The 15,667-nt window shown below is 41.3% G+C and overlaps 1 protein-coding gene across 2 annotated transcripts in view; it reads left to right on the forward strand.

Annotated features, from left to right (window-relative positions):
- The window catches only part of Mgat4a (alpha-1,3-mannosyl-glycoprotein 4-beta-N-acetylglucosaminyltransferase A), a 92,057-nt gene that overhangs the window by 36,473 nt on the left and 39,917 nt on the right, over positions 1-15,667 (forward strand). For both annotated transcript variants that reach the window (XM_034521797.2, XM_076915044.1), the window contains exons 3-5: positions 5,799-5,966; positions 8,486-8,626; positions 14,126-14,259. In XM_034521797.2, the coding sequence (XP_034377688.1) occupies positions 5,799-5,966; positions 8,486-8,626; positions 14,126-14,259 (443 nt within the window). The remainder of the gene's footprint in view (positions 1-5,798; positions 5,967-8,485; positions 8,627-14,125; positions 14,260-15,667) is intronic.

Here is a 15,667-nt window from a genome sequence, read left to right on the forward strand (position 1 = left end):
GAATCAAACTGGAATCTGATCAGAGTAGATGAGTCAGGTTTTCGTCTTTCTCCAAGTTAAGTTGTGGGCCTGTGAGGAGTCTTTAACAAAGCAGCTTTTCCATCCGTGTCACTTGGGGTCCTCTTACATTGTGCTTTAGCTCCCCAAACTGCCTGTGGAGCCTGAGGTCTCTTTATTCTCACCTCTTCTTCTTCCTCCCCTCCCTCCTCCTCCTTTCTTTTCCTCTCCCCTCTCCCTCTGCTCCCTCCCCTTCTCTCAGTGGGAAATCACCCCCAGTTTCTTGCAGAGGTCTGCCTTTCAGTTTTAAGTTGGCTGTATAGGAACAACTAATGTGAATTATTTTTTAATAAAGTGAAATATGATTATCTTTCAGAGTTAGTGGGTTCCTGAAAATTAAGTCTGTAAGCTAAGAATGGTGTTTCTGAGTTGTTTATCTGTGTGTGTGTGCTTGTGCGTGTGCGTGCGCAGAGTGCCAGATAGGACAGAGGGACTTTTAGGACTCACTCAGTACCTGTGGCCTTTCCCAGCATCCCTTAGTACTTCCTCCCAGCACTTCTCACCCCGCCCCCACTCCAGCCCTCACCCCTAGGGGCTAGGCTTCCATCCCCCGGCCTGATCCCTATATAACTCAGCCATTTTGGCTTCTTAACCCAGGCTGCTCCTCTTGGTTCTTGGCTCTTTCTTAATCTCTCCCCAACTCATTCCTTTCATAGTCCAGTTTAGTCTGCTGGCCATGGTCAGCCTGGACTCTCCTTTGTATCTACAATAAAACTCTATTGTACTTTGGGAACAGTTATGTTCTTCTCTTTAATTAATTAATTAATTTTTGATTCAGAGACAAAGCAAGTAACCAATATTCAAATTTTAGTTTGATAAATCTTAACTTCTTAAAAACAAACAAACAAACATATGGGTCTAATTTTTTGTTAACTTTAACATTCACAAAATTCACTAGTAAACCACTTTATCCTGTTAAATAGAAGGTTCTATTTCTTAAAAAAAATTAAATTTCTTTTCTATTTTTGGCATACATACTGTTTTCCATTTACACTATGCATCAGGTTTTTTTTTTTTCCTACAATGGGTCTAAAACTTATTTTAAATCATTAAATCACACAAAGATTGTCATTTCCACAAAAGGGACAAACATCCATAATATCATACTTTGGAGTTTTTACACTTTAGATCCTACTGAGAATGGAAAAAGGTATGCATTTCTAGGTGTCCACTTAGGAAGAGGGCAGCATGAGATGCCCTCAGGTTCCTGCCATGGCCCCCTGCAGAATGGAAAAACTAAGCAAATAAAGGGTTTTCACTACAGGTGATGAAAATGGGGATTGTGTGAACATTTGTCAGAGTTTTTGTGTTTATTGAAAGTTTGAACTAAGTTTCTGGGACATATAAATAGGAAAAAATTCTAAGGATGTTCTAAAAACTTGTAGAAAGTTCTTGGCTTTCTAGATCAAATATAATGTGGGGGACTCCTTGGTATGGAAGGGTAGATTCAGAAGCAAAGGGTGTGAGAGCTACTGGGATGGGGCCTGCCTGGAGTCTTTCCTCACCATAGACTTTGGACTGAGAGCAGCGTTCAGAAAGTGTGATTTTTCTATGCTGATTTTCTAAAAAGCATGAGCAACCCCTCCCCCAGCCTCAGTCTCTTCTATGGCTTTCTGACAATGGTCCTGATACCTTCTTAGTTTGGTCTCTTTAATCTCGTTGAGGATCGTGCTACTGTTCTGGCATTTAGACTTCAAGTCTTTTAGTCTTGGGAGTTTCCTTGGTCTTCATCTTGATAAACTTTCACATCATTTGAGGTACACGCTATGTGCTTCCCGCATTGTCTCCATTTCGTGGAGTCTTCTGTTTCCTCCAGATTAGACTGGAATTACGTGGTCTTGGCAGGAGCGCCATGTAATGAGCCTTGTTCTCGGTAAATCTCGGGGGGTGCTGGTACCAGTCCTGTTATTGCCCATGTGAACTGTGCCTGCTCCCCTAAGGGATGTCTGCCAAGTTTCTCCACTCTCAAATTAGCGTTTTTCCTGTGTAAAACGAGTACTTAGTGGGGAGATACTTTGAGATGATGTAAATACCTCATTCCTTACCAGACTTGTACCTGATATTTAGAGTATCCATGTTTGTTTCTTGCCTGACTCAGTTACTACCTTCTGCAATTGGTCATCCTTCTGACTGTCAGTAACTGGCATTCTCCTGTAAGATCCTCTGCCCCCTCATCTGAGAGGTTATAGTCTATTACTGGTATGAACTCCTTGATTCTAGTTTTATTCAATGGGTTATAATCTGTTACCATCAGTTGTTTGGTTTTGTTACTTAAATTACCCCATGGAGCTAGTAAGAGTTTCTTATGTAGCTTTGCATCTTTTTTTGCTAATGCCCTGGCCTTTTGTCTCTCAGGAAAAAAACATGTGTGGGCAGTGTCGAGGCCAGTTTGCCTGTGGAAGCCAGAGGACAACTATGGGAGTTGGTTCTTCCCTTCTGTTGTTATTTGGGTTCTGGGACTTGAACTTGGATCCCCACGATTTGGCAGCAAGTGCCTTTATCAACTGAGCTATACCACTAGCTTTCTTGTGATTTAATATTATTACTTTAAAGTTATTTTTTCTTCAGTGAAGTCTAGTTCCTTTGAGTGCCAACTGGTATTCAAAAACCAGTGTGTAGGCACTGCCTGGGTCTTATTTGGTGTGTGTGTGTGGGAACAACACATTACTCTGCTTGCTTATGTGGAGAGTGGCCAGCTTGCTGGTTTGGGCAATTCTGTGGCTGATCTTGCTGGTCTATGGTTTCCAGACTCAGGGACCCATACATCTGAACCCTTAGAATAGAATCTGATATCAGATCACACTCTCTATATTATTTTTTAGACACTTTAAACGGTGCTATTGTTCTAGATAAATTTTAGAATGCACATAGTCTTCCTTCCCCAGTTGTCATTTTGAAAAGTGTTGACTTGCATTGTTATTTAGATTAGAGGAAAAATTGTTTTATAAGCCTGGGTCTTCCCATTCAGGGATAAGAGGTGATTTCTATCTTTCCTCTAAACCCCAACTGACGTCAGTAGTTGTTGTTCATAAATCTTGTCTCCTGTGATAATCATTCCACATTATCATATGGTTCTGTTTTGAGCTGGGGTCCTGCTCTGGTGTCAGGCTGGTCTTGAATTCCTGCTTTAGTCTTCTGAGAAACTGGGGCCTCAGCTCCAGTCACCATGGTTAGCGCCTTCTAGTTTTGTGTTTATAAATGGTGCCTTGGCGTTTGTTTTCGTAGGGGTTTACACAGAGCAGTGCCCTACGCAAGAAATGCAGAGTAAGGAATAAACCATGTCATCTTCACTCACGTCATCTTTACGTCAGTAAACGGGGACGCGGTGTCTAAACTTTCTCACAAGCTTTTCCTGGGCACAGTACTGCTGATTTCTGTCCTCCTGCAGGAGGCTTGGGAAAAGGATGCAGCGGTTATGTGGCTTTGGCTCCTGGTGTCAGAAGGAAGGGGGTTGGGAGTGGAGGTGGGGGTCTTGTGCCAGCTAATTACCCTGTCACAAACTTCTCCAGAGTTTGCTGTGTGTACCTGAAGGAAGGACAGTGTCTTAGCCCCCCAGCTTTACAGAGTGTCTCTTCCTCTTTCTCATCTTCCTCTTCCTTCAGACGGGGCTTCTCTGTGTAGCTCGGTACAGTGCTTACATTCTTTCTTTCTTTCTTTCTTTCTTTTTTTTTTTTCTTTTTTTGGTTTTTTTCGAGACAGGGTTTCTCTGTGTACGGTTACGAAGAATAGAATTAGTTGGGGTGCTTTGTCCAACAAACAAGAACCTATTTTGATTTTCAGTTCTAGTGCAGTGAGTATTTTCTTGAAAGATATTGACTAAATGTATCTGTTTCTGGAGTTCTGTTAGCTTTTTTTTTTTTTTAAACAAGCATACTTCTTTAGGTTTGAAAGCGCACCAGGCAGTGGTGGCCCATGCCTTTAATCCCAGCACTTGGGAGGCAGAGGCAGGCAGATTTCTGAGTTCGAGGCCAGCCTGGTCTACAGAGTGAGTTCCAGGACAGCCAGAACTACATAGAGAAACCCTGTCTCGAAAAACAAAACAAAACAAAACAAAAGTTTTGAAAGTGCTTACATACAGATAATTTTTATATTGAATTAAGTTTTTTTTTTTTTTGAGAATTTTATGCACGATACTGTACTTATATCCTTTTCACTCCCCCACCACTTCCTTCCAGTTCCTTCTATGTTGTCCTCAACTCCTGGTAAAATTCGTGGCTGCCTACATTGTATACGTGTTTATATGTATGACCATGCAGCCTGCTGACTCCATTTGCTGTTGTTCATATGTAAAATGCTCCAGGGTCCCTGTGACCACCATGGTCAGCACAGTACCCTTCTGAGGGAGGCAAGAAGGCAGTTCAGTTCAACCTGATGCAAGGTGATCTTGATACAGACTTTGAGTGTCTGACCTCAGTAGCTTTTTTTTTTTTAGGCATATTTACCACACATAATTTTTTAAAAAAAGTTTCCTGGTGTGTGGTGGTTTGAATATGTTTGGCACATGGAGTGGCACTATTTAGAGGTGTGGCCTTGTTGGAGTAGGTGTGGCCTTGTTGGAGAAAGTGTGTCACTGTGGGCATGGGCTTTAAGACCCTCATCCTAGCTGCCTGGAAGCTAGGTAGAACTCTCAGCTCCTTGTTCACCATGCCTGCCTGGGTGCTGCCATGCTCCCACCTTGATGATAATAGACTGACCCTCTGAACCTATAAGCCAGCCCCAGTGAAATGTTGTTCTTATAAGAGTTGCCTCGGTCATGGTGTCTGTTCAGAGTAGTAAAGCCCCAGACATGGTGATAATGAACTCAATCTCATGTGTACAAAAAAGCTTGAGACATGACTACCTTGAATTCTTTGTAAAAAAACACATGACATCTTCCATAAAGATAGGTTCTGTCACAAACTCAAGATAAAGCAGGGTTGGAGTGAGAGGGAGATTATCATGCTATAGATTGAGACAAAAACTCAAGATGAGAGTCTATGGGAGGATCTGATATGGTCTGGCCACACAGAAAAGATTACCAGGCTATTCTGCAAGTGTGTTCCCAGCTTCTGGGTGGAAAAAGGTTGTATGTCTCCCTCCCTTTGAAGAAACAACCTATGTTTCTAACATCTGATTCCCCTAGTGCTTATGTGCGAGCACAAGGACCTCTATGCACTTGTAATTCTGTATATTTAGGGCTGACCATTTGGAGTTGCATAACCTATCACTGAGTTTATCCCTGGAGAAAACTGATCTTCCCTCTCTCCCTCCCTCCCCAGCCATTGACTGCCTATAGTTATTTATCTAGGGCTGTAGGGCTTTGTGAAATTAACCCCGTGCACATTGGTACATCAACTGGTAGTGTCATTATGTAGGTTTCATTTAGACAGCCATATAATTGAGATTTCATGGGTACAAATCTCCTTGTCACATCTGGAAGGTATTAGCAGCAGGCTAATATCCACTGGCTCTCACCATCGTTTTGACCTCCCTTTCTGTCATTTGTCCTTTGTATTTTGAGCATATTTGACTGTAATAGTTTCCTTCTGTTACCGAAAGAAGCTTCTTTGGTGAGGGGTGAAGAGGGATAGTTAGAAATTACATTAGTTTGGAGAAATGGCAGCAGTGTATTCCCCTCCAGGATCTATGTCTAACCTCCTACCATAAGCTAGGACAGTGTATTATTTTATTTTAAATACGTATATGAAAAGACAAAGCGTACTAACGGGTTTTTTTTTTGTTTTGTTTTGTTTTGCCTCTAGAAAAACTAATTGCTTATCAACGAGAATTCCTTGCTCTAAAAGAACGTCTTCGAGTGGCCGAACATAGGATATCTCAGCGCTCCTCTGAGCTAAACACCATTGTCCAGCAGTTCCGCAGAGCTGGAGCAGAGACTAACGGAAATAAGACTGCTCTGAGTGCATTCTCAGGTACTTTAAAAGGCGAGCATGGTCAAGGGTTTGTATGGAGCGGGACTTGAGAGTTTTGTGAATGGTTGCCCTTTTCAGAAAGAAGGATCACAAAATTTGCCATTCTGGCGGATTATAAATGCATTTTTATTAATTGCTGGGTTTGGTTTTGACAGCATGCACTGTTATATTTCAGTTGCCTATATTTTATCAGTAGTATCGAAGAACCTGGATCTTTTGAAAGCATTCATACGGGATTAACTTTTAACTTTTGGGCCAGCAAAATGGCTCAGTAGGTAAAAGTAGCTTGATGCCAATCCTAACAACCCTGGTTCAATTCCCAGGTCCCACATGGTGTACAGGGTGAATCTGTTCCCACGTTGTCCTCTGACCTACACACATAAACACACATACACATGAATAAGTGTTATAAAATGAATAAATTCTAACTTTTATTTCAGCATGCTTATAATGTAACTAATACCTGACATTAGATGGCCCCTGGGGAATCTGTGAGCTGCTCTGGCATCTGAATGTCAATAGGGAAGAAACCTGGGTTACAGCGCATACCTGGAGAGTATCTGAGCACTCCCTTCTTGGGGATTCTGGTCATCTGTGTTCCTGCCTCTGCTGATTGAGTTGTTCTGTGTTTTTATACCAGTGCCCCGGGGCTCCAGGCCTCTTTCTATACTGGTGCTTTAGAGTCAGCTTCAGTTCTCTAAATAGAGCTGGACAGGGATGCCTTTCATCTTGTATCAACACCTGCCCTCATTGTTAGTTTTGTGTTTCTCCCTCTCCTGCTGAGGGCACTGGCGTAGTTGGTCACTGTGTAGCAATTACAATGACAGAATGATACAACTGAAAGGAAATCGCCCAGTGATTTCTGTTAACTCCTTTTTATTGGTTCCTTTTTGTCTTTTTAAAACAAATGTTTACTTCTTGAAATTATACTATTGGACATTTTTACCTTATCATTTTTGTTGGTTTGGTTTTTGAGAGAGTGACTTGCTCTGTAGCTCTGGCTGCCCTGGAACTTGCTATGTGGACCACACTGGCCTCAAACTCACAGAGATCCACCTCCCTCAGGCTCTAGAAGGCTGGGATAAAAGGTATACACCACAATGTCTGGCATCACTCTTCAAAATACTATTTACATTAAAATTTTATTTTAATAATGTAAGATTTTACTCTATGGCACAGGCTGGTCTAGAAGTAACTATGTAGCCCAGGCTGGCCTCAGACTTGTGAGCCTCCTGATTCAGCCTCCCACATGCTTAGGATTGGAGGTGTGCACTCCCCACACAGACTGAAATACTTTCCTAGCTAATGGGCTAATCATAGACCATTGCAAATGAAGCATTTCCTTCTATAATTAGCAAATGAGTGTTTTCCTGGGTCACTCTTGCCCTTCCAAATCATAGCTATGGGAGAAACATTTTTGCGTAGTGTTTTGGTTACGTTTCTGGCAGCTCTTGTGATCTTCATTAGATTATGTTTTGATGGCAGGCAATTTCTAAACACACCATTTCTGGAACAAAACAGAAAGCAATTAGGCATTTGTGGAATGAGCGAAAGCTAAAATCCTCAAGTGGAAATGACTGAGTCATAGGACCGACTGTTAGGGCCTTTGATTCTGCTGAATATCTAGGACAGCCATCACACCACGACTGACATTTAGTATCCTTCTAGCTGCTTCTGATTGCTGGATATAGGATATTGTCACTTACTGATCCTTTAAATATGGGATTCAAGCTTAATTTTATGTATGATGTGATATATTTTTGTGGGTTTGATATGGGTGTTTTTGTCTGCATTATGTCTGTGTACTACATGTGAGAGATGTCCAGGGAAACCAGAGGAGGGTGTCGGATCTCCTGGGACAGGAGTTACAGTTAGCCAGGACTTCTGAAAGAGCTGCCGGTACTGTCACCACTGAGCCTCTCTCTCCATCCCTCATTTTATATCTTTAATGGCATTGTGACCACGAGTCCATAATACTGACTGTCTTGTTTAGAAAGTAAAATTTCAGTTGGATGAAAATTTACAGCATTTAATTAACAGAAATTTTTACTCCGTAACTGTTCAGTGACTCATCGGCTCCTCTAGATAAAACCGAAACCACTTTTAGATTGACACGTGCTGAGTGTTCCCAACTTCTAAATCTTTTCAATGACTATTTTAGGGAAGTATATCTTCTTTATAAAAGTTTGATGAAATGTTAATGCATAAAGAAAATGAAAGTCAGACAGGCCAGTGGCACATGCCTGGCGTGGAAGAACATGGCTTCATGGCAGATTTGAGACCACGTGGGCTATGTACCAGCAACCTGTCTTTAAGGGGGAAAAAAAAAAAAAAAAAAAGACAAAGTGAAATTGAGTGGTGGCCAGCATGCTTGCTGCTGACTTCCTTTGTAGACAGCATATTTAGAGCCTGCCTGGTTGTTTTTCTTCTGTGTTCTCAGCTAAGTTTCAAAAGAGAATCTACAGTGACTTCCGGAAGGTAAGGGGTTCCAGCCACTTAATTGTCTTTCTGTGTTTCAGATAATACCATAAAGCTTCTAAAAGAGTTGACAAGCAAAAAATCACTTCAAGTGCCAAGTATTTATTATCATTTGCCTCATCTACTGCAAAATGAAAGAAGCCTTCAGCCTGCGGTACAGATTGGCAGTGGAAGAACGGGAGGTGTGTTCATTGTGCGCCTGCTACCTGAACTGTGATTTGGAGGGCTTGGTTGACCACTAGGAAGGAAGTCTAGCAGGACAAAGGAGTAAAATTAAAAATATATTTATATTTAATGTATAGAAATATTACTATAATTACTATATCAAAATTAAATTAAATAATTAAAATTAAATTATAATTAATATATTGATGAATATTAATACATATTAAATTATACATATTAATATGTATTAAATGTTCTTATATTAATATATTTAATATATTTGCATTTAAATTATATTAATAATATTAAAATATATAATTATTGATATTATTAAATTATAATACAGTAAATAATAGCTATTAAATTATATGTAATTTATTAATATAATATATTTATATATTAAATATATATTTAATATCTGCACAGCAGCTTGGGGCTCAGTGCAATCTGCTTATTTAAACGATAAGGACATCTCTTCCATATATCAAAATGGGATCAGTACACATGTAGTTCAGGCAGATAAACTCTTGAAACTTTGTCAATTCCTGTTCTAAAGATGGGGAGGTAGAGAGATGACCCCTCCTCAATGTCTTAGTCCTGCATTAATGGCTCTTCGCAATCCTGCTTGGAGGTTTGTCTTAAGTCTGCCCTGCTTTCCCTTAGAAACTCAGAGGCAGAGGGTTTGCTCTCACGAGCTTCCCACATGGTGACGCTTGTGCATGCTGTGCTTTTCTAGTCCTTCATTTTTTTGTGACTTTACAATTTTTGACTTAATTGAACTCAGACATTTTAGGTTGACTTTTTCTTCACAGATTTAAAATGTAGAGACTAAAATATTACAATCGATGAAACAATAATTCTAGAGAGACTGAAATTCTTCTCCCTTTGTTGTTGTTTGGGGTTGTTTTTAAAAATGAGGTTTCACTATGTAGCCCAAGCTTACCTCCCCCTCACCCCACTGAGTAGCTGAGATTTCAGGTGTATGCCACCCTTGCTGTATGAGTTTCATTTTTGTGTTAAATTTTTTTAGATTTATTTTATGTGTTGAACCATGTCCCGAGTGATAGCAGAACTTCCACTCTCATACCTTTCAATAGAGCATTGGCTCCCCTGGACCTGGGATTCCACGTGGTTGTGAGCCACCATAAGGACGCTGGGAGTAGAACCCAGGTCCTCTGCAAGAGCAGCAGGTGCCCTTTGCGGCTGAGGTGTTTCCCTAGCCAGTGTGTTGCTTTAGCTGGCTTTTCCTTTGTGCAGTTCTCATGTGTGTGTACCCAGGGCCTTGTGCATGCTAGACCAGCAGTCCTCCATAGAGTTGTACCCAAAGCTCTGGGGGGATTTGACTCAGTGGGAACCTCAAGCGTCTTCCTCTTTAGTTCTGGTCATTTGAGCTGTTATTATGTTATTAGTTACTTTGTTACTGTTATTATGTTACTAATTCTGCATCCATCTTACTTTGGTTCTTCCATCTTTATGTTTTATAAATAATTTACAATAATGTGTGATCTTCCTATAGAAGTTGTTCGTTTTATGCTAGCCCATTCAGGTTAACTCTTTAGTTATTATTAATTCAAGAACTATTCACTGAGGCGAGGCATCCTTCAGGGGCTGGATATAGAAACTCTAATATGTATAGGATGCTGTTAGCTACTTTCTTTAGAATATCAGTTGTTAATTATTTTTGAAAGGTAACATTGATTTCTTTCTTTAATAGCCACTCTGGGTAAGGTTCCATAGCCAATTTAGGCTGTGTTTTCATTAATTCGAGTAACAAATGAAAAGAAGATAGTGTTTTATAAAGTCTTTTTAACACCTGAGAGGCAGAGGCAGGCAGATCTCCATGAGTCCCAGGCCAAGCAGGGCTCCACAGTCAGATGGTGTCTCCTCAGCTGCGCCCCCTCAACTCTGTCCCCCAGTCATCTGGAATGTTGAAGGTCTCTAGCAGGTTCTTACCTAGTCAGCTCTTCTAGTTTAATGACTGACACGCTGTCTTCCTTTTAAACAGATTTCTTTGATCTCACTCATTTTATCCATTATAAATGCTCCAAGATCTTGACCACCTAGTTTTTAAAAAGTCCACACTTTAATCTCATAAAGTGGGTGCTGTTTTTAAAACATAGAAAAAAGAAGTCACCTTGGAGTATGGGGAAAATCCTTATTTAGTTTAAAAAACAAAACTGCTCTTTCCTAAATCCTTAGACAATCCTTAGTGGTTCTAGAGCTAAGAACCCTTAGGATGCTCCCCCCGCCCCCCCCCCAAAAGGCCATTAACCTCTGCTTAGAAAAACATAGCCAACATAGATGCAAAGCAGCGGCATCTGCAAATTCAGCATGGCCAGCAATAAGAAAGCCAGTAACTTGGCGATCTAGAAAACTGAGCTGAAACAAAATGGTATGATTTATTTTGGAGGGATGGGCAAGGGAATCACACCCATAAAACAGTACCCCCAACTATTAGAAGAGATCAATTAGAATGCTTGCTTTTCACGTTAGTAGTTACAGTTAAAACTCAGATATGCTGCCTAAGAGTCGATCCCATAAACTGGGGACATAGGCGCTCTCAAGTACTCAGGAGGCTGAGGCCAGAAACTTGAGGTCAGAGCCTCTCTGGGCAATAGACTGGGTTCATGACCAACTTGAGTAACTTAGAAGAGTCTGTTTCAAACAGAAGTGAGGAGAGGGCTGAGTGGCTCAATGATAGGGCACTTGCCCTGGGATTCACCTCTAGCTCTTTTAGGTATCCACTTGAGACATTAGGTGGGTTTGGGAGCTTTGGGTGATTTCTGAGCACTTAAGGACTGACAGGGGCTGGGCTCGAGAGAATGGCCATGGAGAATTCTAAGATTCCAGACAGTAATTGAACAGATGGCAGACTCTGAGACCCAGGAGAGTAAACATATTCTGTAGCATTGTTTAGGATGTATTTGTATTGTCTTTTAATTATGGACCACATGTATTTGAATAGGGCATGTCTGTATGTGAGTGTGGTGCCCAGGGAGGTAAAAAATGTCCAATCCCCTGGCGTTATAGGCCATTGTGAGCCACCCAATTTGGGTGCTGGGAACCAAACTCAGATCCCTCTGCAGAACGTACTCGGTATTAACCACTGAGCCATCTCTGCGGCTTGCAGCATTGGCTTTTAAGAGAAGAGAATGTGCTAAACTTGGACAACTTAAGTTTTGGGGAAACTTTGAGCTGCTGACATAGGGACATGCCAAGCAGGGGGATAGATCTGGGACTCACAGGGGAAGTCGGCGTTAGGTTTGATTCTGTGAGTCATGACGAATAAGTAGCTGAAGAAATGTGTCTAAGTGAGCTCATCCAGGGCTCAAGTTCACCAGCAGCTAATGCCCAGTGAAAGAGGAAGCTAAGCTGGAGGGACAACTGACCAACGTCACATCTGAAGGAAACAAGAAAGGCTATACCAAAAGCAGGGTGTAGTGCAGCTCTAATGGAAGGTAGACTGAGTAGCCGAAGATTGAGAAGGCTACATTTAGACAGTTTCTAGACTTTTTTTTTTTTCTGGTTTAAAGTAAGTTCTAGAATTAGGGTGTGAGTTCCCTGCTCGAAACCTCACAATGAGTGTTTCTTCTTATCAGAATTGAACTCAGACTGTTACACTCAATTTGACCCTGGACTCTCCCCTCAGAGGCTTATTCTGCCTTAGAGCCATTTTATTACTGGTGAATTTTGACTATGTCAAGATGGTTCTGTCTTCAAGCATCCTGCTGCTTCCTCTTCTGGAATGTTCTTCCTCAGCTCTCTTAAGTCTCATGAAAGCAGACGTTATTTCAGTTGCTCACCATTTTATGCCTAACACCTAGAATTCTGTCTTTTATTAATAGGTGCAGAAGAAGTAGATTAAATCTCAGAGGCACTGGCAACTGTCTCTAAAGTAAAAGAGAGGGGTCTTAGGGGCGGCTCCTTCCATGCTTACTTGTTACTTAGTATTCTCCGCTGTAGAACATGAGGGTAGAACAGTGGGTGATCTCTAAACTTCCTTCTGGCTTTGGAACCCTAAGTATTTCTTGGCATCTCCAGTAAGCTGTTCTATGATTAAGATTTACTTTTGTTTTGTTTGAAACAGGAACTCTCTATATAGCCTTGGCTTTTCTGGAACCAGGCTGGCCTTGAACTCAAAGAGCTCTGCCTGCCTCTGCCTCCCAAGTGCTGGGATTAAAGCTGTGCACCATCATGCCTGGTTTAAGATTATTTTTAACACTTGCTGTGGTGTATATATAGTACCTAGAATTTTAATTCTTTATGGCTTTAAGATAAAAAAAATTTTTTTAAAGACTTTGGAATAGAATCAGTTTGGTGGCACAATATATGGAATCCCCAAAATTACTAAGCCAGATTAAATTGTGTGGCGGAGTGACAGTAATGGGGTTAGAGTCACAGTGCTGACCTCTCTCATTCACACATGAAGACCCTAAGCAAGATAGCACATATTAACTGCAGTAAGTATGAACACCATAAGGCTTCTTGATAGAGTTGATCTCAGGAGGGCTGCAGTCCAGAGGCTGTTGTGAGTGGTCCAGGGTGAGTTGTCTGAAATCCAACACAGTCTTATAACCCTGTGTGGCTGATGTGGGCGGTCGCCTTTCGCAGCAGCTGGTAGAGGTTTAAAGCGCATGAATTTTGCATTTTCCCTCACAGTTCAGTTCATTTTTCCAAACTCAGCTTAGCTGGGCTCATTGTGCCAGTGCCCATCTATTGTGTGACTCAGAGAAGAAATCACACGTAAGCACATGTGAAATGTGTATTATATCTAAATTGTTCCCTAATGCACCAGCCATGCAGGAGTAAGTTTGAATTCATAATGAGCAGTATGGTGGAAACTATAGTACTGGAAGTTTATAGTGTTGTGCAGAACTTTTAGTTTACAAAGGTCCCTCTGCCAGGGGAGGACCCACCGCCCTCAGATATTTCCACCATCCATACTCACAGCGCAGGGACCCAAACCAGGAAGTTCACGCTGACGCTCTATTGCTAATGGATCATAGATGTCACTTAAGATTTTGCTGTGCTCCTTTGTCTGTTCTGACTCGGGAGCTCGTGTTTCACTACACCATCAAGCTACCTTAGCCTTTTCTGTCTGGGGGCAGTTCATTATTTTGACACTGTAAAGAGTGTTGGCTGGTTATTTTGTGGCTTGTCCCCAGATTTGTATTTGCCCAATGTTTCTTCATGGTTCCCTTGAGGTTCTGATATGTAAGATGTCCATTCATAAGACCTCTCAGGGTTTCTGAGTTTGGCTTGAGGAGTAATGAGCTGCGACAGCTGGTTTGGCATAATCTTTTATTAGTACCACCTACTTGCTGTGTTGTTTGCACACACCCTGGCCTAGCCACATGGAAGAGAAGTATGGTGTTATAGATATTATTCCCTTTTATTTCTTCTTTCTCAGATTGAATCCCTCAATTACCCCTATAAAGTTGTCTATATCGTTATTATAAAGTCTTTACCAGTTATTATAAAATCTCTTCACATAACTACTGTATTTTTTTTTTCAGTTTCAATAGTAATGGGCATTCCTACTGTGAAGAGAGAAGTTAAATCTTACCTCATAGAAACCCTTCACTCCCTTATTGATAATCTGTATCCTGAAGAGAAGCTGGACTGCGTTATAGTCGTCTTCATTGGAGAGGTAATTCCTTGGTATTTCTTTCATCATATGTGATTTGAGGGTTAAGATGCTAACCAAACGTTTAAATGTGTTTCTAGAAGCATTTAAACCAGTGGTTCTCAACCTGTGGGTCGTGGCCCCTTAAAGGGTCACATGTCTGATAGCCTGCATATCAGGTATTTATGATTCATAACAGTAGAAAAATTACAGTTACAGAATAGCAATGTAGGTGTCACCACAACATGAAGAAATGTATTAAAGGGTCACACATTAGGAAGGTTGAGAGCTGCTGCTCTAACTTATATCTCCTCTTGGATTTTAGAATGGCAAAGGGCTGGGCATGGAGCTTAGGGCGGTGGTACCAGTGAGATCTGGGGTCAGTCCCTAACCTTCTCCCTTACATGGAAGAGCTTTAAGTTGTCAGGGGCCTGCTAGTTGAGGCCCCTGAGCCCCACTGTTTCAGAATTCTTACCTTTCAGATGAACGTGGTCTCAGTGACAAAGTAAACACATATGTACCACTAAACTCAGTCATGAAACATAATGAAACTTGCCTGTCCTTCATACAAATGGAAACATTAGCTTTCAGAAAGTTAATTCTTCTATGGCTTGTATATACATATACCAGAGGGTTGTTTTGTATATGTTATTGAATCGTGAATTTTTTTTTTCTGGCTTCCAAATATTTTGCAATCTTGTTTCAGAGACTTTTTTTTTCCTTCAATTTATGATCCATGAGTAAGTTTTTTTGAGTGTCTGCAGTGATCAGCTACAACATTAAGTCTTCATGTAAATGAAGTGTTGCGTAGCTGTACGGTTACTGACTTGACACTATTTTTTAAATGAAGCTCAGTGTCCAAACTCATTAGAATGGTCATATGTGACCAGCATGCACTGCAGAAGTTGAGACACTTCCTTTTCCAACAGCCTATGAGAGAGCTCATTTCCCTTTTCCTGGGTAATATTAGTCTGTACTGGTTAGGTCTTATTGTCAGCTTGACCCAACCTGGAGTCACACAGGACGATGAAAACTCGAGGAATTGGCTAGATCATACTGGTGTGTGGCCATATCTGGGACAGACTATCTTGATTGATGTTGATGTGGGGTGGCCTAGCCCACTGTGGGCGGCACCATCCCTATGCAGGTGGTCCTGGGTTATATGAGAAAGCTGGAGCATGAGCCAGAGAGCCAGGCAGCAGGCAGTCTTGACCTCCCTCAGTGATGGACTGTGACCTGGAAGCCTAAGCCAAATAAAGTCTCCCTTGAGTTGCTTTTGGTAAGAATATTTGTTTGTTGTTTTGTTTTTTCCAAGACAGGGTTTTTTTTGTTGTAGCTCTGGGTGCCCTGGAACTCATTCTGTAGACCAGGCTGGCCTGCATTCAGATTCAGATTGCTTGCCCTCTGGGTGCTGGGATTAAAGGTGTGGGCC

Source organism: Arvicanthis niloticus, chromosome 17 (assembly GCF_011762505.2).
Source record: "Arvicanthis niloticus isolate mArvNil1 chromosome 17, mArvNil1.pat.X, whole genome shotgun sequence".
Classification (NCBI taxonomy): domain Eukaryota; kingdom Metazoa; phylum Chordata; class Mammalia; order Rodentia; family Muridae; genus Arvicanthis; species Arvicanthis niloticus.